General features: G+C 33.8%; 5 protein-coding genes across 10 annotated transcripts; all 5 read right to left on the bottom strand.

The window, feature by feature from the left end:
- Nucleotides 1-126: 126 nt before the first annotated feature.
- On the bottom strand, nt 127-4,237 carry LOC123211480. Of its 5 annotated transcripts, none has more exons than XM_044630238.1 (4): nt 3,971-4,237; nt 2,397-2,547; nt 942-1,052; nt 127-563 (listed from the first exon to the last, which is right to left on the bottom strand). In XM_044630238.1, the coding sequence occupies exons 2-4, from the start codon at nt 2,520-2,522 to the stop codon at nt 342-344; spliced, it is 459 nt and encodes a 152-aa protein (XP_044486173.1). In that variant the 5' UTR covers nt 2,523-2,547; nt 3,971-4,237; the 3' UTR covers nt 127-341. The 5 variants fall into 5 exon arrangements, with proteins under 5 accessions (XP_044486173.1, XP_044486170.1, XP_044486172.1 ...); XM_044630235.1 differs by having other exon boundaries at nt 3,967-4,237; XM_044630237.1 differs by having other exon boundaries at nt 3,845-4,237.
- Nucleotides 4,238-8,434: 4,197 nt separating this feature from the next.
- LOC123211476 (bax inhibitor 1-like) lies at nt 8,435-10,928 on the bottom strand. The gene is made up of 6 exons (XM_044630229.1): nt 10,765-10,928; nt 10,111-10,254; nt 9,919-10,010; nt 9,149-9,335; nt 8,883-9,038; nt 8,435-8,748 (listed from the first exon to the last, which is right to left on the bottom strand). Exons 1-6 carry the CDS (start codon nt 10,867-10,869, stop codon nt 8,698-8,700), a joined length of 735 nt encoding a protein of 244 aa, XP_044486164.1. The 5' UTR covers nt 10,870-10,928; the 3' UTR covers nt 8,435-8,697.
- A 1,108-nt stretch (nt 10,929-12,036) lies between these two features.
- On the bottom strand, nt 12,037-16,665 carry LOC123211472 (cell division control protein 7-like). Of its 2 annotated transcripts, none has more exons than XR_006501418.1 (13): nt 16,319-16,379; nt 16,169-16,231; nt 15,318-15,381; nt 15,110-15,203; nt 14,954-15,037; nt 14,781-14,870; nt 14,636-14,663; nt 13,738-14,262; nt 13,592-13,653; nt 12,973-13,082; nt 12,802-12,889; nt 12,299-12,715; nt 12,037-12,139 (listed from the first exon to the last, which is right to left on the bottom strand). XR_006501418.1 is itself a non-coding variant. In XM_044630225.1 (13 exons), exons 4-13 carry the CDS (start codon nt 15,332-15,334, stop codon nt 12,410-12,412), a joined length of 1,404 nt encoding a protein of 467 aa, XP_044486160.1. In that variant the 5' UTR covers nt 15,335-15,381; nt 16,169-16,231; nt 16,319-16,385; nt 16,542-16,665; the 3' UTR covers nt 12,174-12,409. The 2 variants fall into 2 exon arrangements, 1 of the variants encoding a protein (XP_044486160.1); XM_044630225.1 differs by lacking the exon at nt 12,037-12,139 and adding an exon at nt 16,542-16,665 and having other exon boundaries at nt 12,174-12,715; nt 16,319-16,385.
- On the bottom strand, nt 16,645-18,472 carry LOC123211474. The gene is made up of 3 exons (XM_044630227.1): nt 17,901-18,472; nt 17,768-17,805; nt 16,645-17,352 (listed from the first exon to the last, which is right to left on the bottom strand). The coding sequence occupies exons 1-3, from the start codon at nt 18,271-18,273 to the stop codon at nt 16,645-16,647; spliced, it is 1,119 nt and encodes a 372-aa protein (XP_044486162.1). The 5' UTR covers nt 18,274-18,472.
- A 494-nt stretch (nt 18,473-18,966) lies between these two features.
- LOC123210825 (vesicle-associated protein 2-1-like) lies at nt 18,967-24,139 on the bottom strand. The gene is made up of 7 exons (XM_044629313.1): nt 24,127-24,139; nt 23,894-23,964; nt 23,698-23,783; nt 23,298-23,409; nt 23,074-23,205; nt 20,381-20,449; nt 18,967-19,282 (listed from the first exon to the last, which is right to left on the bottom strand). Exons 1-7 carry the CDS (start codon nt 24,137-24,139, stop codon nt 19,151-19,153), a joined length of 615 nt encoding a protein of 204 aa, XP_044485248.1. The 3' UTR covers nt 18,967-19,150.
- Between the last annotated feature and the right edge of the window lie 265 nt (nt 24,140-24,404).

Consider the following 24,404-nt stretch of genomic DNA (forward strand, 5'->3'; position numbering starts at 1 on the left):
AAAAAGCCAGTTCACTCGAGTGTAATATGATCAGTGATGCCAATTAATGCTCGAGACTGCCTTTTTTTTTTCATGAAATCAATTTCAATCCCCCATTAATAAATCATTAGTACAACACAAGCTCTCTGTTGCTTATTTGAGATTGTAATTAATAATCTGACAAAATGTTGCTTATCTCAATCAGATATTTTTTAAAGTCCTCAACTGTATGGAGGGACCATGGCCAGAAGGCATAAAAATAAATTGATCTCAGAATGAAAAAAAAAAAAAAAGCTCTACGGAACATGCTCTGTTTCAGAATCAATTCAATTTCTACCACAAACCCACAGCATTTCAAAAAATTATCTCATCTCAGCATGTTTTTCAGCAGTGGTGGATGCCGGTTCCTCGGTATGTTCCTTTTTGTTTGCAAGTTTTTCTGCCTCAGCCTTCTCAAGCAAAGCCTGTCTCTGCATAGCTGCCATCATCTCCCTCATTGTCTTCTCCTCTCCTTCCAGCTGTATTTTCATTATATACTCAGCTTCCTTGTCAATTGGTTTGAAGTATTCTTCAATGGCAGCCTCCTGCAGAGGAAGACATATTTTATTTATACAAGGGAAACTGGAACTTAAAAAGGAGAAATTTAACTGCGGACAAAGTGGCAAAAATAAGCTGCAAAATAAAAAAAAAAACATAAAGCCTCGAAATTAAATGAAAATAACTAACCTAGGAGGATTCCATAAAAAAATTGCAGAAAAGTATATCAAATTACTCTTATAACCAACAGAATTTTTTAGTCTTGCTTACATGTGGTATTTCTTTAAAACACAACAGAAATTATGCAAGTTCCTGAATCAACAAGGATTAGCATAGAAACACTGAGAATTAAAAGATAAACATATGGAAATTCATAGAATCAACTGCATTTGAAAATTTAGGTTATCCAAAGGCATGAAGCTTACTGTTTCTTCTAGCTTCTTATTTAAATTCTGCATCTCCTCAACCATACGGCGAACCTCCCCTAATATGGCTTGCTCAGGGAGTTTTCTTAAGGCTGTCTTCCTTTCTTGTGCCTGTCCAGAGAGGAAGAGAGGGGTAAAAGCTTATTAAGATGATCATTTTAGGTCGAAATTTCCCTGAAAACTTGTGGACCACAAGTATCATGTGTTTATGAGAATGATGAAAGCTAAAATCAAGAAACCAATAAAATGCAATAAGCCAAAACAGAACATAAAATATGATGGAAAGAGTGAAAATTAAGGTAAAATACAGTTTGTGATTACACATGGCATTACACTTCGACACAGTCCTTAATGTCCTTAAAAAAAACACGATCATGATCTAATGTTGGATATCTTGATAAAAATGAGAGTTTGGATAACAATAAAAATGCCATGTTTTGGAAATATTCACGTTGACTTCCTCAGTTAATAAAACAAGATGTGAAACAAGTATTCATGGTTGGTTTAAAAAATTCACATGTTTTTATTTTATTTTGTTGTTTTAAATGTAAGAAACTAGGAAATTATATAAAAATTTATTAAAAGAAGAAAATACAATGTGGACAGCATCACAGCAAAGCACAATTAAGGCAAAAACCCAAAGGAGACTCCACCTTACATAAAGACAGCCCATAAACACCTGTCTAAGATCCACAATACATACTATCTCCTCCTTCACCCAAAAATGAAAAAGAAGTTATATATTAGATTGATAAGTTGTTCCATAAAGAAGTTACATATTTTCTGTTTCCTTTCTCCAAGGCAACATGGTTCCATTGACCTCTATTGTGTAATAATTGCATTTTTCCTGTTCTGACACCATTATATACTACATTCCCAGGTAAAACACCAACCTATAAGATCATATAGTCCCAGGTACAACCAGCCTGTTCACTGTATTGGCTCAGCTCAGCACACCATGAGAAAAATTTTACCATGTTGAGGGCTGGTTGGCATGACATTTGGCTATGTCCAGCCAGGGAGATCAACCAGTGGGTTGACACAACATGGACTGGTTTGGCACTTTTATTATTTTTTCTTCATCATTTTCAACCTTAATTTTCCTAGAAATATCCAACACATTCTCTCATTTTGCATTCTCAACCTGCAATCTCTTAATTTCCTTTCAAACAGTTTGGCCAACCAAGTGTAGGATTGCGCCAGGCCAGCCAAAAATTCGTCAAGACATATCATCACATAAAATGGCAAATATTGGGTTGCATCATCTAATCCATGGCTTTAATCAACTTGTAAACAAATACTAACCACTAGCACATTCTTCGTGGTAGCATTTGATAGAACTCAAACAGGACTAAAACTACAACAAAGCAGAACTTGAGGCATACTAAGACATTATATCATAAATCAACAGAAGAACAGTGATGACAAATTTATGTAATAGTAAGTAATACCTACCTGTTGGAGACGCTTATCAAGCTGCAACCTGTAAGATCGAATTCTTCGTTCTTCATATCCAGAAAGAACTCTCACATAAAACATGGCTCTTCTACCAAACTCTAATAACTTATCCATTCTAACCATTCACCAACTCAACATGTATGTATTCCTACACAAAATATAAACATGATTCAACAAAATAAGTTTTACACTCAAAGAGCATTAAATTGCCAATTTTCAGTAACATTACCTTAAATTGCAGAAAAAACTTTAACATTTATTGGTTGTTAAGAAAATTGTATTTTTATGGTGATGCTACTTAGAGGTGTTTTTAACTTCTTTTTTTTCTCCCCTAGTAAACCAATTTTCCCATCTACCTGAAAGATATGTTGCACCATAATTCATCCAGCTAAAGTAAAATGCACACGAGCGGGCGAGCACACACAATCACATAGATAAAGTACATCTTTTTTCTTATATTGAATCATTCAATCAGCATATGAAAACTTCAGTTTGATGTGCTGTTTGGGTTTCCAAAACAACCATGAGAGTCATTTACAATTGGATTTACAAGTACTTATTGCTCAATTTGGTGGAAGATAGTCAATGAACGATGAAATAAGGTATGTAAATTTAAGAAAAAGAACAGAATTCAATAAGAAATTTAACTTGAAATCAACAGCGATGTTGAAGACAAAAGAAGCCCTCCATTTGTCAATCAATACACAAACACAATAACATCACATATCCTTGATTTATAACTTTCTTTACATATTTACGTTCCCTTCCATCATACAATTCTTAATACAATAAACAATATACATGATATTTATTCATCAAATAAAAATTAGAGAACATAAATTTTTTTCTTTAGAAATGATTAAAGGAAAAAATATGGAGAACAAGAACAAACTTATAAAGGACCTTCTCTCTCTTTTTCTTTTTAAGTTGGAAGAAAAAACAACTCAGATTAAATTTTACACCAAAAACAAAAGAGTGAAATTTACTGACAAAGTTAAAAAAAAAAACAACTGAATTATAGCTTAAATTAAGTTCCCTGAGGCCTTACAAGGCATATACAGCAGCTACAAGAAGACTATTTTTCTGAAACAAGGCCAGAAAGCAAGCTTGCTTAAGAAAAGCAGAATCCAATAAACCCAGAGTATTTTCTCAGTTTAATTATTTTATATATAATAATAATAAACAGAAATAAAAAGATTATATGGGCATTTCTGGTGAAAATCTGTACAATCCAATAGAATTGAGAGAGAATGGTGAAGATTGTAAATGCGAAAATGTGAGAGAGAGAAATAAAGAAGAAAAAGACTGCTTGTGAAAAGTAACCCAGAAAACACAAATGGTTAAAAAATCATTAACCCTAGATATGCAAATTATCCCATTTAAATCCAGAAATTAAAAATTAAAAAAATCATAGCTTGAAAACAGAAGCAGCACTCAGTGTCTACCGAAATTTGAGCAGAAACAGAAAAGAATAAATGCTTAGAACGTGTCCCCTGTGAGCTCAAGCAAATCAAGATTGGTGAGCTAACAGTCAATGGTAAAGCGCACACAAGAAAACAAATAAGACCTTCCTTTTCTTCCGACTAAGCACAAAAAAGTGGAAATTCTGAGTAGAATGAGGGGTAGTAGAGAGATTAAAGAATTTTAGTGTTGAGTTTGACGGTGAATCTGCAGCCAGGAATAGGAAAAACCGTCGATCGACTAGAATTGGGAGCTTCAAAAATCCCGCAGTCCACCGCTAGGCCGAGAAAATGAAAAAATGGTACTGCTCCAAACCCCCCGGGTCATTCCTCAGGCCCAACAAGTCATGCTGTGCATGCATCTAAACAATGATTATGATTGGAGCATCTCCAAATTCTAATTCAAAATTATTTATGTAAAAATTTGTATTTATTATTATTACACATAATTTTATTAATTTATATAATATGACGCAACCTGGAAAATATTAATTGGCGAGTTAGTTACACACATGCCACTTCGTGACCAAGAAAGGTTGCGGTGGGGAAGGCTCGACCACTCTGTGGGAAGGTGGGCTCTCTGGTTGACATTTTACATTTTTAATCTTTCAATAGACTCTTTATCATAATGAATAAATAACATTTTCCCCACACATGTTTGTTTTAAAAGCTTTTTCATCCCTAGTTATCATAGACATGATAGTTTGTGTCATTAAACTGTATTTATATTATGTTAGTTTGGATTTTAAGTTAAAAACCTTCGACACTAAGTTGACTTTAATTAATATGTATAAAAAATTTTCAACTTTAATCCAATCTAAAATATGTTTAGATTAATTTGACACAACTTGAATTAATCTAAAATTATTTATTATTTTTACTTTTCTAAGTGATATTAACATTTTAATTTTTTACCAAATTACTTTAACTTAATATAAAATAGTCAATTTTTAATACGATTCATTAACTTAATACGACACAAAAAAATCAGATTAAGTTTGAGTTTTTTCATATGAAATTTAATTTAGGTCAATTTGATATGAGTTGAAACTAAAACAGAGTTACGATTGATACGAAAATAATCTGAACTAAATCAAATGTTTAGAAAAATACTATTTTAGTATAATTTATTATGAATAAATTAAAAAAATATATATTGAAAGACTAGTATTAATAATAATTAAAATCCTTACATGTTCATGTACTTGTAAATAAAAATCAAGAATAATCATAGTAATTACAACCATATATAATATGTAGAAATGTTAATTGTTGATACATATCCTTCAAAACCTCTTTAATTTGTTACTAACAAATTATGCTAAAGTTGCATTTCTTTAAATAATTACAAGTTCAAGTTAAGTTGGTTTGTTTTCGCATCAACCTTAACACGACTCATTTTAATTTTAAGAATTGTTAGATCAATTAAATTAAATTTTGTGTAAAAAAAAAAAAACCCTATTTTGATATTTTTCATATTATATCATATTGGATTAATAAATCATGTAAAAAATATAATTAAGAGTGACCACAAGCCTACCCAGGTGAGTCAAATCCAAGTGAGGATTTGATATTTGACCAAAAGACTTATTCCCACCTAAGGTTTAGTGCAAATATAAACTTTTATCCGTGGTTTTAAAAACTTAAATACTCACCTGTTTACCAACTTTTGTAGATTTTTTTGTTATGGTTAAAGATAAAATTATTGTTTTACTTTTCATATTAAAAAATATATAATTTTATCTCATTTCTCCTAATACTTTAAAAACTAAAAATTTTACTCCAGCGTTAACTTTGAAAAGTGACTCTCCCCCCCCCCCCCCCCCCCCACACCCTCAAAACCCCTACATCTCTAAGGTTTTCTTCTCTCCAACAATGATGATGACCACCATCTCCATTATTTTCCTACCTTGGTTGCCTCCCTTCTCGACAGATGAAGAACACATCCTTGTCTCTTCCTCGACGAAGAACGCGTCTTTGACTCTTCCTTGACATAAACAACGTCTTCTTCTTTGCTTGTTGAGGGAGGCAGTCAAAGGGAGGAAAATGCTAGAGATGGTGGTGGTCAATATTGTTGGAGTGAAGAAAACCTCAGAGATGTAGAAGGAAAAAAAATCACTTTTCAAAGTTGAAAATGAGGTGAAATTTTTGGTTTTCAAAACTTAAGGAAAAAATGATATAAAATTATGTTTTTTTAATATAGAAGGTAAAATAATAAATTTATCCTTATTTTTAACAAAAAAATCTATCAGAATTTGATTAACGGATGAGTATTTAGGTTTTTAAAACCCCGTAGATGGAAATTTATATTTACACTAAAACTTAGGTGGGAATAAGTCTTTTAGCCTTGATATTTTTAGGACAATAGAATATAAGTATAAAATTAGAGATAATATTATACATGAGATATTTATACAATTACTTGATATTGAAATTCATTAGAGAAGACTTCAAAATGAAAAAAAAAACATTAAAATTTTTGTACAATATAAAAGCATAAAAAATATCCACATATAACCTTTAACGACTGCAAACAAATATTTATAGTGATGATAATAAACATAAAATGATAGAAAAATAAACAAAAATGAAAAGGAACTACAAATTTACATGTATCTAAGTTTAAGCACTAGGCAATGCTTGTAGCATCGAGAAGGAAAAGAAAAACAAATCAATCCCACCACCTCAATGCTCTAGAAGTTGCATAGTGATTGAAACATAGAATCTTCGAGTGAACAAGTAAAAATATTTTTGAATCTCTATGTGTAAGTAGTATGTAATGCTTGTAGGCTCGAATGGGAAATCAAATCCCACCTCAATCCCATAAGCATTACACACACTGAATGAATTCTGATTCTAAATGCCTATAGACATCTCTATTTATACACAAAACTTTGTCATCCTCCATTGAAAAGGTTATCTTATATGCCTTTTACTTCCAACTATGCAAAATGCAATAAACATGTATGAAATAGCCCATTCACATTCAACTTACCAAATCTAGCCCTACATACTTTCCATGTTTTATAGCCCACCAACCCTAATTACCTTATAGGCATAACTCCCATGTACTTGTAAATAAATCAAAAAATATATTACACAGGTTTAACTTTTTTTATTTTAATTTTATGACTCAACGACCTTATAATTACAAAGGCTTACCTTTTATACTTTGAAAATCAACCATGTTACATTTAATCTTAATTTATTATATTTCTAAAAAATTGAATATAATGAATATCGTTAATCAAATATGTTTCTCTAATATATTGTATCTTAATATATTGTATTTTTTATAGTGAGTATATCGAGTACCTTATATTAAATGTCAAATACAATATATTAGAGACAAAATCATATATTTTAAATTTAACATTAATTTATGATATTTTAAAAATAGATCCATCAAATATATCACATTTCACATAAAATTTTAGCAATTATTTATTGTGTTTTTACAACATAAAATTTTGTTAAATAAATTAGTAAGGTCTTTGAGGAGACTATATACATTAACAAAGAATAATAATTTGTATTAATAACCACATATTACCATTTGATTAAATGTTATTTTATCATTTATTCAACATCACCTAATTATGTAATGAAATGTCTAATAAAGTGTTCTAAAACCAATAATCTGGTTAATATGTTAATATTAATTTATAACTTGTATCATGTTTATATTAAGAGTAACATTATACACATAAATAATGTGCAAAACAATAACATATCTCCATATGATTGAATATTATTTTATTTATAATTTAAAATCACCCAACACTTAATTATAGAGTGACATGTTATAGCTTGTACCCATTATTTAATTGTTATATTAATAAGATAATATTTCTTCATTATTCCTTTATTTGTAACAAAAGGACCAACACTTGTTAATGATTGTAAAAACCCTAAATGCATATATAATAGTCGTTATAAAAATGTTCGTACTCTTAATATTACTTTGACTTAAAACACAAATAATACGATTGAAACTATCATAGTGTCATAAAAAAATAATGATAGATCTCCTAAAGGGTTATTTGCTAATAACATGGTACAATACATTGGTAAACATTCATCACTTCCATATATTAAGAATACATATATTAAGAGTAAGTTTTCATTCAATTCAATACTATCCAACCGTTGTTACAAAAACAATTAATATAGATCAAAAAAAATTTGTTGCAATGAAATTGCAATCAATTGAAAGATTCAGCATGTAAGAACAAAGAGGCAATTTGTAATTCTGTGAAGTGTGCTAGACTTATAGGACAACGTAGATTTTGATCAGGTGGGCAAAAATTGTGGTGGATCAGGTGAAGACATAAGAGATATCAGTTGGTTGGTCCAAGGCTGTCCAGACTGAAGGAAATAAGTCCACTAACGATCAAACCAAAAACAAAATAGTTTGCCTTGCAACTAAGGAAAACGATAATGCGGGTAAATCAATCGTGTATATGCCTATAAATTATGAGGATATAAATGAAATTGAATTTTTTTGCCCCCTCAGGTCAGAGGACGAGTGCATTCAGAGTTTATAGTTATCATCCGTACTAGTAATACCACAAATTTAAGCAAACCAATTCACCACTGCAAACAGTGGCTTTATTGAAAGAGCAGAAACCGACATGTCAACATGAGGGAAAAATCCGGCCTCATACAATCACCAAAATTAGGGGAATACAGACACTATTACCCCCAACACTCGATGAACACATTTTTGTTTAGTTAACTATAACAAAGTTCAGAGAAAAAGAAAACGAATATATACATTACTTTTACCGTTTGCAACCCAAAGTTAAATGAGAGGAGTTCACCCGCCACCCAGACTTCTAATCCCTTCTTTTCTTCTTCTTCTCATTTTTCTCATTTGCATTTTTCAGCTGTTCAACAAAAATGATCCACATTATGAACCATAATAAATTATAACAGGATCTTTTATGCTTAGAAAAAGACTGTTGATCAAGTGATACAAATCAAAATTGGTGACAATAATACCCCTGGCATTCTGACTCACCATGATGATGAGAATACGGACAAAAACAGCAACAAAATCAGTGAAAAGGGTCAGGGCATGCTTCACGTAGTCCAGATCGCCAAAGTGAGCTTTCTCGATGATATCCTGGGTGTCCACCACAATGTAGCCCACAAACACCAACAGCCCAAAGTACAGCTGCAAACAATCAAAAGGATATTGAATAATTGCATCTGCAAACAACAATATCAAACTAACCTAACAAAGATTGTCACCATAAGAAAGTCAATAATCAATCATCTTCTCACCTCAAACTTGAACAGAGTTGTTGAACCCCCAAAGATAGAGGAAGCAAACTGCAACCAGAATAACATGGAGAGACCAGATGAGAGCAAGCCACCAAGGTATAGATATTCTCTGCGCCTAGCCAACATAGCTGCTACTGAGAAACATGCAAAAGCCAACCCAGTTCCCACAAATGCTGTGATCAGAATGCTGTTGTAACAAGAAAGACATTTCATAATCAGCACAGATAATTCAATGATACACCAACTGATAGGAAACTCCATCATAGTATTATGTCTAAATTACTTGGAAACACAAATAACAAACTCAAAAAAATTAGTCTGAGGAAGAACACCACAGTGAAAGGATCATCCAAGCACTTGTAAAGAGCTAAATGCTCAATAATTACGTTTGAAAAACTGAACCAATAGCATAAGTTAGAGGCACACACAAAGTATGAAATTTAGGCATTAACTCCATAGTTCCCGAAAAGTCAAATGTGCATAGAACCGGGGAAGAGGAATATAAGAAAGATGAGAAAAAAAACTCGCAGATCTAATGAAATTCTAGTATATCGAAACATCGGTCAAATTAATCTCAGCATACAAATCAGAATAGACGTCCTCTTGAACAACCAAGTTTAAACCAATAAATTACAAAATTGTATCAGCAGCTTATGGGAACTACCTATCAAATAATAACCCGAACACCATAATCTAACTGATGTAAAACCACATCTCAAAGCTTAAAGTTAAGATACAATAGAAACAACGAAACATAACTGCACATGTACCTTGGGTCAACCTGAATGGCCAAATCAATCAAAGGACCAATGGAGGCTCCTTCAAATAGGCCCGCAGCCATCATTAGACCGACTCTCTTTTGCTGCCCACCACGGAAAACACATCAAAATGAGAAGTGAGTTCCCAGAAACATCTATAGAAATAGAACCAAGAAGTCAGGAACACAAATCTTGTGACAGTACCTCTTCATAAGGTGGGGTTGACAACACCCAAAAAATGCATCCTAGCGTAGCGAGAGTTGTAAGGAGACCACCGATGTTCCAGAGGAGATGCAGGTAAGCTCCAGTGGCCGATGCAACAAGGGCACAACATAAGGAAAGGTAAACCTAGATATTTGCAGAAGCCCCTTTCAATGAGAACAAAAACATATACCGGAATCTTAATTGCAAAACACACAATCTTACAGAAGAGAGCAACCTATTCTCTGAGCTAAAGGTGTAGATGCATAAAGAAAAAACAATTGGTTGAATAATAGTTAAACCCATAACATTAAGTGCTGGGAATCCTCTCTAGACTTGCAATTTTAACAGCAAACCAAACAAGGATCTTCCATTCAATATTCCATTGGACCATAAAAACATTTAACAATTTTGCGAGAAAACTAAATATCTATACCAAAAGCGTAACGCAACAAACTAGATTTAAATAGAAACCTAGATATTACAAACTTAAATATTCTAATAAGACTACACCTTCTAGATGTATGAAGAAACAAATTATGGATACCACAGTATCCTATCGAAATTACAGCGAACTATGATAAAGATCACATTATTTTAGATTTTCTAGCGAAATAGAATTACATTTCTCGAGGAAATTAATAAACATGAATTTACCCGTTTAAGATGAGACTGCACGACGGGAGAGATCTGACTAAAGTTCTTGAAGGAGTTCCACCGAGAAGAATTTTGAGACTCAAAGAAAGAGGAAAAAGCATCCATTGTTGTTTCGATCAAGAGTAATCACGAGAAAATTGCCTAGAAAGAAAGTCAGAGAATATATAAAATTGTAATGAAAGAGAAAGGGAATTCTTGTGATATTTATAGTTATAAGGCAAGGAAGTTTCGTTCGAAATTTCTAGGCTATGTCGAGTTACAATAGTACCCTTGCCTAGTAATTAAATTACGATTTGTACAGCCTTAGGTCCCTTTCAAGCGGTTAGGTGGGCTTGGAAATTAGTTGGCAGCACATGTGCAGCCCAATCTTTGCTTGAATAACATTGTCCACCCTTGATTTAAGAAACTATCATCCCTAACCCTCATCAAGCCCTATTATAGAAATATAAAAATTTGCATAAAAACTAATATTTTAATAACGTGTTTTCAAGAAATATCACTTCATTTTGTTTTGTGTGAATTTTGGTGGATGAAGAGATTATATTTTGTGATGATGATTTTTATCTTGTGTTGAATGGCTTGTGTAGTTGTGTTTTGTTTGATTTTAGGCATAGTTTGATTATTCATGATGTTATATTGAAATAATTGTTTAATTTATATTATAAATTTTTTTATCAGTATAAAATTGGTATTTTATTAGTCAAAATCAGCCAAATTAGATATCAGCTTAACTTAATGTTGGGTGGCACATTGATAGTTTTGCAAACTAGGGCTGGCTCTTTGCGTTGCCAAAAAGATAGGGCGAGAAGGTGATTTTAACTTAAATAAAAAATACCTGAGCTAGACCCGTTTACACGGTGAATGTGTGAACGACTTAAATCTTTCGGGTGAGTGCCGGGTCACGTTGACCGTTGAAAAGTAAGAAGGCCCTAGAATTATCTATGAGAATATGGGATAATAATGGAAATAGATAAAGTTATCTGGAAAATTCGCATGTATTGATGGGACATACTATATTATGTAAAGTCGACAGAATTGAGATGGTGACAAGCAAGAGATCATTTCATTGTGATCATCGCTTAGCTACGAAGCAAAAACTAATATCTGCCGTTCTTACTCATGAAGCTACTTAGCTACGTCATAGAACCAATCATACGTTGACACGTAACCATGTAAGAATCCTGGCGAAGGGTAGGGCTTTATGCGTCAGTATGTTATTAATAACAGAACACTTAGTCTACAGAGTACCAGTTTGTAGAATTTTATTCCTCCGAGGGAGTGTCTTTCAGATTTTCACTTCCTCAACTGAATGACTCCCACTGTCCAACGTTCTCAGTCCATGCTTCCCTTGTTAAGTGGTCTACCTAGTTTTTGTCTAGTAGGATAAAGAAAGAAAGAAAGAAAGAATATAAGCACAAACTTTGGTTTTTATTCACCTATTTGAATACTTGCAATTTCTACAGTAAGAACTTTACAAAGGGATTTTAATAATAGAAACAAGAAATGCAAGCTAGTTAGTCTGGCTGCCTCATACCTTCACAGCAATTGTGAATGGGCAATGCAACAACCACAACAGCTGCAAGCAAAGAGTTAGCAATAACTATGGATTCAAGTTTCTGAAAGTTAATACAGGTCGAAATACTAGCTACCGAGAAGACTTCACAGGCCCTGCAACGATTTGTTTTTGTGATTCATGGGTAGTTGTGTTGTCAGGGGCGAGTCCCTGCCTCAGCAACTTGTGCTTCTTCAGGCTTTCGTGACATGGAGCAAAGAACTCGTGTTTGAGAGCATCTTCTGCACTCAGCCTCAATCTTGGGTTCACCGCCAAGCACTTGTCCACTAAATCAAAAAGTGAACTTGGGATTACTTTAAGAAAGTCTCTTCTCTTTGTGTTCATTTCACACCACTCTCGTAGGTTCATTGGTGCCAAAGACTCTGTATCATAGAGGTCCTACAATAAAATGGCACTAACTAATATGCATCTTTATAATTAATTTAATTTGGTATTTAATACATCATAGTACAACAAATGAATACCTCAGGGAATGACGATTCTCGGTTGTGTAATTTAGCAACTTCCCACAGATCTTCACTACCCTTCAATTTTACAATATCCTTTATGTTCCTGATGTTAACAGATATGGTTGGCAAAATCAGTTTTACTGTTATGAAACTGCATGATACGTGTTGGATCAAAGGGATTCTTACTGTTCAGGATCGCCAACAAACGGTGCTCTTCCAATCATTAGGTAGAGTAAGGTGACCCCGGCGGACCAGATATCAACTTTGGGGCCTTGATGTTGAGATCTAAACAAGACCTGCTCAAACAAATAAACATGAGGCTTCATTTGTAATAGAGAGACCTAATAAAATGCCAAGTAAGCTGTAGTCCTCTCTCCTAGCAGCCATAAAATCTTCCACAGTGATAAACTCGAAGTTTATTTTAGGTCCTTGTAAAACAGGCTGGGTTCACAAGGAGATCCTTGGATTGATTGGTATTATAAATTACTAACCTGATGACACTCCAAGCACAAATACAACTAGCAGAGAATTTTAATGGGCAAAACAGGATTAGATTATTTGAGCCAAAAGACAAACAATCTGCCACTCCATCTCTTTCCTAAGCTTCACAAATTGATTTGAGACTTCATGATTCATAGAAATTAGCATGCAACAGTGTCTTAAAGTGAGTCTTTGGAGTGATTCGGGATAACTCTTTTTCTAACTAATATAAAATCCAAGTCTTTCATTAAGTGTTGGGGAAAATAAAATAGGTAACCTAGGAATGGTTCAGCGTTAAAGCATTAAGTTGATTATGATGCCTCACCTCTGGAGCTCGAAATCCTTTCGTTCCAGCACAAGGACCTTCTTTCTTGTTCTTATCATTTCCTAATAACAAGAAAAATATGTTTAAATACAGGAAAAAAATACAGTTTAGTCTATCAATGTTCAAATCCAACATATGAAGCAAACCTTTATTCCTCAAGCCAGCTCCAGTAACAGCAATTCCACTTGAGTGCAGAGGCATTGGAGTAAGATATACAAGCTCTCTATCCGGTTTTCCAGGAAGGGCAGCAACCCGCTTTCTCTTAGGAGCTGGAAAATGTGATGCTTGATCATTCGGACTCTGTATTGCTTGCTTTAGTAGGCTGATGAGCTCCTTCCTACCATGGCATGGCAAAGGTTCTCTCAACCTTTCCGCAGATGGAGTCTTAGTGCTATTCACATCTTTAACAGAGGTTACCCCTGAGCCATCTGCACCTTGACTGTTGATCACACTCCAACTACCCAGGTCGTTACAGGCTTTTGTTTGTCCTGCAGACTTTCTCTTCAAATTTTTATGTGCTAAAGTAGAATTGGAGCCCTTGGTTGCCTCTTGTTTGACTGCAGCCAAAGGTTTTGCACTTGGAACCTTCCTACTATTGACAGGAGGCATGTATTTGGCATTAGGAAGAGTAACATGATTTAAGCTTACATCATACCCCACCTTTGATTTGTCTGCAAAAAGTAAAATATTGCTACGTTAGTTCTTATTGTCTAACCATGTAAAAAGACCAGGAATCTTGGAGCAAACACATTGTGCTCATTCAGAAGACAAGTGTTCTTTTTATAACTTGAATTTAGAGAGAGAAGATGGCTAAATAGAGACAATTTGCAAAAAGAGAAGTAAGGGAGAGATCAATTAAGCAAATAATCTAATTAGCAACTGTCTGACATTCTTAATATTTTTATTTTATTAGATGATCTTATATCGCTACCATTTGTCTATCAGATACAGAACCACCCTTAGTTGAAGTATGTCAGGTATTCATTTTTTAAATGTGTCAGTTTTATTTCCTGATATATTAAATAGATAGATTTCGAGGCTTACTTATAATTCCATACTTATGATACAGATCCTGCAAAAGTGAAGAACAAAACAAGTCAACAATTTTCTCCAATAAAAACAAGGGAGAAAAGATTAGTAGAAACAAATAAAGAAAGCATACAAGGCAATGAAGAAAAGTGTCACTAACCAATGCAAGATTGAAATCAATAAGATAACCTTTAATTGCCTTACGAGAGAAAAGGAAATTGCCAGGCTTAACATCTCTGTGAACTATTCCCTGCAAATGTATAAACAATCTTAAGACATGTAACTCAAGTAAAAATGTGAATCTATGTAGAACATATATGGCAAACTGCAGACCTGCTTATGTAAACTTGCAAGTGCTCGGAACATACAGTAGCCATACCACTGTATCTCAGATATATCTATCTCCTTTTTCAGAACCTAATACAAAGCAAAAGTAAGAGTCAAACAGAAGAACAAACAAATTATAGCCACTGAACATCTAAGAATTACCTCAGGTCTGTCATGCTTAACATGCTCTAGAACAAAGCAATCTGAATCTCCACTCTTAAAACAGCCCTGATATTTAATTATAAAATTTTTCCCCCTGAATAAAAAAATATAGGAAATATCATATGCATATTATAATTCACAACTTTTTTACCTGAAAAGTCAAAACTACAGGGAGACTTCATATAACAAGCTTAATCAGCAACCTTACCCAAACCGCTCCAGCATTCTCAATTCATTGTTAACATGGTGTTTATTGGCGCTTGCATGAGGGCCTGCAAGACATGAACAAGACATTTGAAATCAAGGAAATGCAATTATCTTAGATAACACTTGCTGCAATCCTCTAAATACTGGATGCACATTAATGCTTTTTCCTTCTTAAAGCAAGAAGAAGCTATTTAAGGGCTTGTTTAAGGAAACTCATGGTTAACTAGTTTAGATATTCCCTCCTATGCACAATTTGACAAAATTTTCAACATAATCCTACAGATAATCCCAAAATCTTATCATAACCTAGTCCTTGACATGCCCATAAGTGTCCATGTGAATGTGCTACTGAAAAGTCACTATGATTAATGCTAGTGCATGAATGAAAGCTACACAAATGTCCAAGAACTATCATACAAATCCAGAATATGCGTTCATGCACTGGTGACATAGATTCCCAACATTCTTGATGGTACCTTCTAGTCATGGATGAATCAACTAGATTACTCAGACTCAGTATTAAGAAGTCAAATTAATACACTCCATTTGATAAAGTTTAAAAAATGTCAATAGGGGATCATACATTCCTGCTTTAGTTGATTGATAATTTCATGAAGTTAAAGCATTGTCTTCTTAGAAAAATGAAAGCAGTGTGACTTGTGAGTGCTTTGTCATGGAAACCAGATATAAAACAAGATCAACATGGTTTCCAAGAAACTCCATATATCTTGAGCAAGATGAATAGGAAGATTGTCTAGGATCCCAAGCATGTATCATTATTGTGTCATTGTATTAGCATCAACCACAGACATAAATCCGTAAGCAAAAATAAACGTAAGTAGTCTTGCTTACATTTAATAGCAACTATAGTTCCATCACTCTTCCTCCGTGCTCTGTAAACTGTGCCGTAGCCACCTGATTGGAAGGAAGGTTACAAAAAAAATCCACAAAAGGATAACAAGGTTGGCATGTACAGGAACAGACCAAAAAAACAAACAATACCTGAACCTTCTTCCTCTTCTACAATAAATGATTCAAAGTTAGGCAGTACTTTTGGCTTTGCCTGATCCTACAAAGCAAGAATCAGTGCATCTAAATAACAATTAAATGATAACTCTGGTTTTCACTCAGGGAAACAGCTCTAGTATCATTACTAATAATACAAATTATAGATCAGATAATTAGCACAAAAAGGATGTGGTTCTGTTACAATTTAGGAGCCTACCTTCGAAGAAAGAGAGGTGGGGTTACCCTTGTGATCTTTAATATGTATGTCATTTTGATTCTGTGTTGCCTTCAGGCCAACACCAACTGACACCAAATCTCTTTTACAGTGGAGCTGATCTTTGGGAGTGTTTAAAAGCCTTAGGTCGCCCTAAGGACTTGTTGAGAGCTTGTTGTTTTGAATTTATTTCAACCCTGTGAATCTTGGACAATGGTATCCTCAACAACTTATTGGCAACAGGAAGCTTTGTTGCTGATGGGATAGCCCTGTCATTGACATGCACAGCAATTAGATCCTTATCCAAATTTAGCTCAGTACCACCAGAAATCAAACTACTAGTTTTATTGGATTCTTTATCAAGAGGGATATCAATCAGAGCAGTATCTAACTCCAGGTAGACTGTTTCTTTTCTTTTCAGACTATCTAACTCAACTAAATGTTCTTCCTCCTTGCCTTCAGTACTTCTTTCACATTCAATTGCTGCAATACTTGCAGCTCTACTGGCATCTTCTGGACAATACAGAGCACTAACACTTATGCTTTGATGCAAATGCCTATCACAAAACGATTTACTTGGAAGATCCAATTCCAAGTTAGACCCACTAATCATTAACCTTTTTGGCACTATCCTTTGTGCACATATATTCTTATCTGCTTCACCCTCGACTTTTCCAACTTCCTTAAGCTTTAAACTTAACTGCTCAGAACTGAGTTTAAAAAATAAGGGAGGCTCAAGCATCACTTGATTTAACATGATTGACATGCCACTTGGTATGCTCCCGCTGACACCATCAGTTATTTGATGAAATACCTGCAAGCAATGATTTACTAAATTCTACATCATTAATATTACACAAAAGCTATACTAGCCCTTTTGATCATACCAGCTCTTATGAGAGTTTGCTTAATGGGAGGCAGAAAGAATATGGATCAAGTTTGATCTACAATATGAATGAGATGTATTTATTTATAGAACCACATAAGAAAACGGATGCATATGCTTGGCTAAAAAATTTAAAAAGTGTTCAGAATATCCCAAAAAAACTTATTCATAATCTTAAAAATATACCAAAAAATTGTTTCTGATTTCTCTATGACTTAAACTGCAATTAAGTCCTACATTGTAACATCTGATTTAAAAATAAGAATCAAAGCATCCTATATTATAAATATCCAATCAACCAGAAATCATGAACTAAGATTACTAAACTCTTAAAGTAAATTACCTTAGCAGAAGTATTTCGAATTCTCTTAGGAAAAAGTACTGAAAAAATCACCGATTAAACAAAATCAAATCCAAAATACAAAACAGAAGTCGAAAAAAAAAATGTATAAATAAGAATTTAAAAAAAAAAAAACCTTCACTGTCATCAGAATTGTCAAATAGATATCGTTTTCGCTTCCTATAAAGCACATGCAAGAAGTTGTCGGAGCAGGACCCATAGTGAATCCGATGCTTGAGCGAATCTAGAAGAACAATATTTTTGGCAACGAATTCGGTGAAAGACATGAAGGCGGATACAGAGGGAGTGACAGAGAAATCCTTCTTAAGTGAAATGGGAGAGTAAGGAATTTGACAGAGTGAGTGGATAAGGTCGGGAGTTGCGTGGAAGAGCGTGCATCGGGAAGAGATTTCTGCAAGCGGGGCCGGTCGGCCAAGGGAGAGTAGGAGAGCCAGGACGTGCCATGCCTTTTCCGATGATGACTCGGTGGTGGGTTGGTGATTTAGCATCAGGAGTGGAGTACAGAGCGAGAAGGGCTAGGGTTGGAAAATAAAACAAGTTTGGAGAATCCAGTGAGAAGATGTGGAGATTGAGGCGGGAATGTGGCACGATTGAAATTCGAGATCTAGCACGTGCGAAGTTCCCGCTAAACTTTAAATTTTCAGGATCCAGATCAGCATATGGATGTTTCTGAAAGTGGAACCTCAGCAGCCCGAGAATTTTTTAGGTTATTTTCCCATAACTTCTTAATATTTTTAGGTTGGGTTCCCAGAACTTTATATTTTATCATTTCCCCAAGATTTTATAAAATTACAAGGTCAACCCAATATTTTATAAATAATACAAACTATCCTCAGGATTTGCCAATTAAAAAATATTATATGCAAACTTTATATATAAATAATGATACGTCACTATATGATTAGATAGTTTTAAATTAAAGATAAAATAATATTTAATTATATGATGACATATTATTATTTATATATAAAATTATATACAAAATTTTATTGCTCTTAATTATCAACAAAGTTGCAAAATTTATTTCAAATTTCATATCTTAAATGATAATCAACATATTATTTAATCCATTATCACCCTTCAACTTAAAAATCAGTTTGAAACTTTCAAAACAGATGAGTTGAAGAATGCAAAAATTAAATAAAAAAAAAAAAAGCACAAAGAAGCCATTTTCCGAGTTTCGAGCTAAGAGTAACATAAAAATTGAATAAAACAAATAAGAAAACAAACGGATCAAGGCAGAATTTGACAAAGATCCAATATACAAAAAGAAGGAAGCAGGCTAACTTTCCACCCAACATAACAAGAAAAATTATACAAATGAAATAGACAACACTCGCTCCTGCGGTCATTACTTGAGTCAACTCATTCTGTGGTGGGCGGTGAAGACAATAAATGGTTCAAGAAGAATCCCACCATGAATCCAATCAGTCCAACAAAACCAGCAAACATCAAAGAGAAGCCCAAATTATTTTTCGGTCTTCTCTTCACCATGTCCTAAAAGAGGAAAGCAGAAGATCTATTAGTTGTTAATTCTGTACATGTCACAAAACATATAGCCTGAAACAACTTATCTACACAACAGTTTTTTATGCTTGTGATTTACATCTACACAACTTATGTTTCAATTACCAATTTTATGAACACTAGAATGTAAGTATAAAAGGAAAATCAATAGTCAATATGACCAAGGGAGACTTGAAGGCAGTAAGTATGCTCACTCTAAAAGCTATATTTGTGGTAACTTCAGAAAGCTGCCAGTTAAAACATTCATCCTCAGTACCTACAAACATATATCTCACATAGGTTTCATCAACCAGGAATCCCAATCCCTGCTTCTTTTGTAGTTGCCAAATATATATTTCACTAAAAGCTGACGTCTTCAGAGATTCATTTTGTAGATTTTTATTTCATTTAATTATCACAACATGCTGACAATTCACAGGGAAGTTACTTGCAAGCCTAAGTTGAGTTTCTATGGTTGATACATGTCACTATGGTTCACTTCTGAGATGTGGTGATTACATGCATATAGGTATTTCTAAAAAAACCAACTTTGGTAGGACGTTGGCAATTTATCAATAATTGGAATTTTATCAACTACAAAAGTACCTCAAAATACAATCGTAGGTGGATTCAAGATGAGTTGAACTTGAACTCGATGAGTTTTTAAGGACATGAGCTTGAGTTCGATATGGTGGGTGATGCTTGAGCTAGGCTCACATGAGCTCTAAACTATAAATACAAACTCGGGCCCATGCGAGCCAAGCTTTATAAACTTTGAGCAAAATGACGTTATTTTGACCATATAACAAAATGACATTATTTTATGTTATTTACAAAATGTAACATTGACGGCAAACAATATTGTTTTATTTGACCAACGTCATTTTATTTGCATACGCAAGCATATCAAAATGAACATCCCCATGGCTCAAGCTTGATAGCATCACCTATCCATGGCTCGAGCTTGTGCTTGACCCATGGTCACTTGTTTCAAGCTCCAGCAAGCCAAGCTGAAAATCGAGCTTGAACCAACTCAATTTAAATCAATTCCTAAATAAAATAACATATTCATCAAAAAGGAACACACACCAAATCCTGTTGTAGTTGTTGTGTTTGTCGAAGTGCAGCATCTCTTTCTTCCTTCAGGCGTTGTAAAGTCTAAATCCACATTAAAAAAAAATTAAAAATGGAAACAAATAAAAAAAAAAAAGAAGCCACTTTGACAAATAAATATTCCAAAGACTAGGTGTTACCAAGGAAGCACGGAAACACACCAAAGGGTGCGTTTCTGCGTTTTGGAACATTTTCATTTTCAAACTGTCACGAAACTAGTACGAAACATTTTGGGGTGTTTCGGAAATATTAAAAAATTTTGAAACACGTTTCTTCAAACAAAATATGTGTATTTGACAATTGAAGAAGGGTTCTTCACCACACTTATGAAGGTTGATTTCTAACATTAATGATTTCTTGAGAAATTCTTCTAGTTGAGAGCTTCCCATATACTCAGTGGCAAAAGATAGAAGTACTAGAAGAGCTAACAATTGTAAGAGTGCAAAATAACGTCTCGAAACTTGTCAACTAAAACAGAGGCAGTGTAAGAGGAAACCGTGCAGGTGTTTCATCACAAATATTGTTAATCCAGAATGCTAAGTCGGCTTATTAAAATTTCTATAAAAAATTAGATATGGATCGGGATATGAGAGTTGTGAGTGAGTCCTATGAGTCAGCAGAGAAGACGGTTGTGTTTAGGCCAGAGTTGAAAAATTGGCAAGAGATGGGTTGTTGATCCTCATTTTTAAATAAAACAATAGTATGACAATTTTAAAGAAATTTTATTGTACTATTTTATAATATATTCTTTTTATATTTATAATAAAACCCCTATATTTTTATATTTACACATTTTCCCATATTTTCGTTTCTTATATTTTTGAAAAAATACGTTTTAGCGTTACTGTTTCCATGCTACTTAGGGTGTTACTAATAATGATATGTTTGCAAATAATATGGGCACTAGCTGCTCCAAAATAAGTTCACAACAACATATTTAGGAGATTGTGTTAACCTCTCTAAAGTTCGATTACAATACAAGCACCGTCCACTGGTTTCATAACTGGTTGAAAACCTTCCTTAAAATTCTTAAAATCATCATAATATCTCTTAAAATTTGTCAAAAGCCCTCTTCATGCTTCAATTTTAAGACCTCCATTAAAAGAAATGCCTCTGCCTATTTCTAAATTCAGAGAGTCCAACTATAGTTAAAAGTCAAACCTACTCAACTCAAAAGGAGATGGATGAAATATGACCATACATTTAAAATAGAAATAATGATATGTCTCCGCTTATCCTAGGTGCACCAAAACTTATCGGTATGGATTCAATCTGTACATCTCCACAAGGCAGAAGGGTAAAGAAAAATAACTTGAAATGTGCATAAGTTAGCAGGTGGGTAAACAGAAATAACATTAACTGTGCATACGTTAGTAGAATGCACCAAAAAAAATTTTAAAAATTAAAACAAAAACTGCAGGGGATGAGCCAGGCTACTGTAAACTTGAGTTTTTAGACTGAAATAATCAACACTATGATCTATCTTGGTCCAGCAGAGAAGGAACTGGAGTTAATTTAAAAAATCAAAAGGCAGAATTTATTTCACCAACTTTCTAAATCACCTGATTTAGAAAAAAAATAATAATAAAATCAAGCTACAATATCAATCATAAACTAATGGACACTAGAATGACAAAGAGTAGTAAGTGCTTACGGTTGCCAGCACAACTGCTAATACTTAGTCAACTATGAATGTGAACAACTTGATACACAGAACAAGAAAATGGCAACTGGATATTCTATCCAAGTCTTCATCTTTTTCGTGTTAACATCCATTCACACCCCAGTTTAGATTATTCACAGATCTATTCAAATTTAGTTTACAAACAGCCCAAAGCCCATCCATAATGCTGCCTGTAATGGATATACCACATAAAATAAAACTTCCCAAATTTCCTAAATAAAAAACAATTCATGCATAACAAACAGCTGACCTCAACCTTTTGCTTTTGATGAACATGTAAACATGCTAGTTTTAGTGCAACAAGGGCTGTTAGTATAACTAAGCACTATCTTGCAAGATTTTTTATTTCAACAAATGAAATATATAATAAAACATATTGCAAAATGAAATTGTTAGGAACCCAACAACTCTCACTCAAACACATCAGGAAATTGAAGAAAATGAGTAAATTAGTTTGATTTTATTGATAAAGGGGTATTTACATGGATGAACTGGTAATTCGAGAAAGTGTGGCCTAAGGCTGCCCACAGCTAAACTGCAAAAACTCAAATTTTCTTCCTTCGCCTTATACTTGCTCAATTCATACTGCTCCCACATGTTCCCATGTTCCCTACTTCTTGTCCTCCCCTAATCCTCACTCTTCCACTTTATCATAATTGCATAACCGCCCCACTTTCCCTTAATCTCCACTCTTCCACTTATCATGACTGCATAACTGCCCCACTTCGTCATTACTGCCTAACTGTCCTACTTTCCCTTTCTTGTGGTTTACATGAACCTTGGCTCCAACATAAATTTGCCAATATTTAAAAAACTTTGCCATTGAAACCACAAGAAACAATTAAAATATAAGCACTAACACAATCACACGCAAACAGATATATGAGCATACAGGCATACTTAGTTGTGCACACAAATTCAGCCAAATCCCACAGAATAGTTACAAAACTGAACCATAGAAACAGCAGAATTTTATTAAACTCACCAAGTTTGCATCAGAACTCTGTGTGGAGTTCTCTAAAGCTTTATCTTCTAAGTTCCCTTGAGCTGTAGTAGGAGGAATATATACAACTCTAAGCTTGCACTCCTCTATTGTCTCTCCACTGTCCTTATTAAACTGAATGCAAGATGAAACCATTTTGCACATTATCAATATAAGTTCGAATAAATAAAGAGAAACATAACTATTCTGTGTGTCAAAATTCTTACTGTATCTGGAGGAAGCTCATCAACATCAGTATTTGGAAGCACAATTGCACTCTGCAAGAGAAATTTGTCTTTGCATTGCATATGTAAAGGAGCTTCACGTTGAGCTTGGAGGTAACTACAAATCCAAAAGTTAGTTAAAAGCCGAAATTTCATGTCAAAAAGCGAAGGAACAAGTGGCAGAGCTTATATATATAACTGCAAACTAGTATAAGATCCAGCTAAGACATATCTTAGTTAAAAAAACTAATCTGATATGCTTTTTGCTTTTGCTTACACCCATATACACCTTGAAAAGTTAACAACCATATTGGACTGTCTATCCTAAAGGCATCCATTTATTTTTCAAAATTCTTACTTATAAGAGAAAGAAAGTTCCTATCAAGATGGAAAATAGTATGTAGCACCTCTGATAACACAAGAATCCCAAGGCTGTAACACACCAGTGTTGGGTCTTACAAAGTACTTCTTAGGTGAAGTGGTTTTGACCTAGCAAAAAGATAGCACACTTCTGTGAAGATGCTTATAAAAAAAATTCAAGAAGGGATTAAGCAGTACAAATACAGGGACAAAAAAATGTACAGTGTCAGAGATAGTACCTTGAAAGCCACGTGATGTTCTGTGTTGTTCAAAGCTTTAAGATCACAGAAGCTTTGTTTTTCTAGTTCAACTGCAATAGGATTTCATGATCATCAGCCTGGAAGATTTATATTGAAAAGCAAATATATCGGAACAATTCATATAACATAGAAAATAAACATTATTACTTCTACAAGGACATTAGAATTTATAGAAACTAAGACCAGCTCACACTTTTGTTATTTAAACTGACATTCAGCACTCATGTAAGACCACAGGGCAATCCTCCTACATTCTTCTCTTCATGCCGTAATAATTACAGGTAAAGGCACAGAACCTAAACAAACCTACATGAGTAAAAGCACTATGGAGCACTTTATGCAAGGAAAAGTAATCTTGGAAAAGCACTACGAATACAAACCCTTAACCCTAAACCCAATCTAACAAACCACCAGTATTTTATATTCCTATGCAACTCTGAATATCATCATAAGATCAAACCAAAGAGTGAAATAACAACTAAAAATTGCC

The sequence above is a fragment of the Mangifera indica genome, chromosome 3 (assembly GCF_011075055.1).
Source record: "Mangifera indica cultivar Alphonso chromosome 3, CATAS_Mindica_2.1, whole genome shotgun sequence".
NCBI lineage: Eukaryota > Viridiplantae > Streptophyta > Magnoliopsida > Sapindales > Anacardiaceae > Mangifera > Mangifera indica.

Coding starts and splice junctions, on each gene's coding strand:
- LOC123211474 (XM_044630227.1), bottom strand. CDS start 18,273: ATGCTAAATCACCAACCCACCACCGAGTCATCATCGGAAAAGGCATGG. Junction 17,806..17,900: donor CAATTCTGATGACAGTGAAG/GTTTTTTTTTTT, acceptor TGATTTTTTCAG/TACTTTTTCCTAAGAGAATT. Junction 17,353..17,767: donor TTCGAAATACTTCTGCTAAG/GTAATTTACTTT, acceptor CATTGCTTGCAG/GTATTTCATCAAATAACTGA.
- LOC123211480 (XM_044630238.1), bottom strand. CDS start 2,522: ATGGTTAGAATGGATAAGTTATTAGAGTTTGGTAGAAGAGCCATGTTT. Junction 1,053..2,396: donor TTGATAAGCGTCTCCAACAG/GTAGGTATTACT, acceptor CTCTCTGGACAG/GCACAAGAAAGGAAGACAGC. Junction 564..941: donor ATAAGAAGCTAGAAGAAACA/GTAAGCTTCATG, acceptor CTTCCTCTGCAG/GAGGCTGCCATTGAAGAATA.
- LOC123210825 (XM_044629313.1), bottom strand. Junction 20,450..23,073: donor AGAGTTCTGATGCAAACTTG/GTGAGTTTAATA, acceptor ATGTGGATTTAG/ACTTTACAACGCCTGAAGGA. Junction 19,283..20,380: donor AACAACTACAACAGGATTTG/GTGTGTGTTCCT, acceptor TTCCTCTTTTAG/GACATGGTGAAGAGAAGACC.
- LOC123211476 (XM_044630229.1), bottom strand. CDS start 10,869: ATGGATGCTTTTTCCTCTTTCTTTGAGTCTCAAAATTCTTCTCGGTGG. Junction 10,255..10,764: donor TGCAGTCTCATCTTAAACGG/GTAAATTCATGT, acceptor GCAAATATCTAG/GTTTACCTTTCCTTATGTTG. Junction 9,039..9,148: donor CAACTCTGTTCAAGTTTGAG/GTGAGAAGATGA, acceptor GATTGTTTGCAG/CTGTACTTTGGGCTGTTGGT.
- LOC123211472 (XM_044630225.1), bottom strand. Junction 14,871..14,953: donor TTGCAAGTTTACATAAGCAG/GTCTGCAGTTTG, acceptor ATACATTTGCAG/GGAATAGTTCACAGAGATGT. Junction 14,263..14,635: donor TCATAAGTATGGAATTATAA/GTAAGCCTCGAA, acceptor TACTTTTTGCAG/ACAAATCAAAGGTGGGGTAT.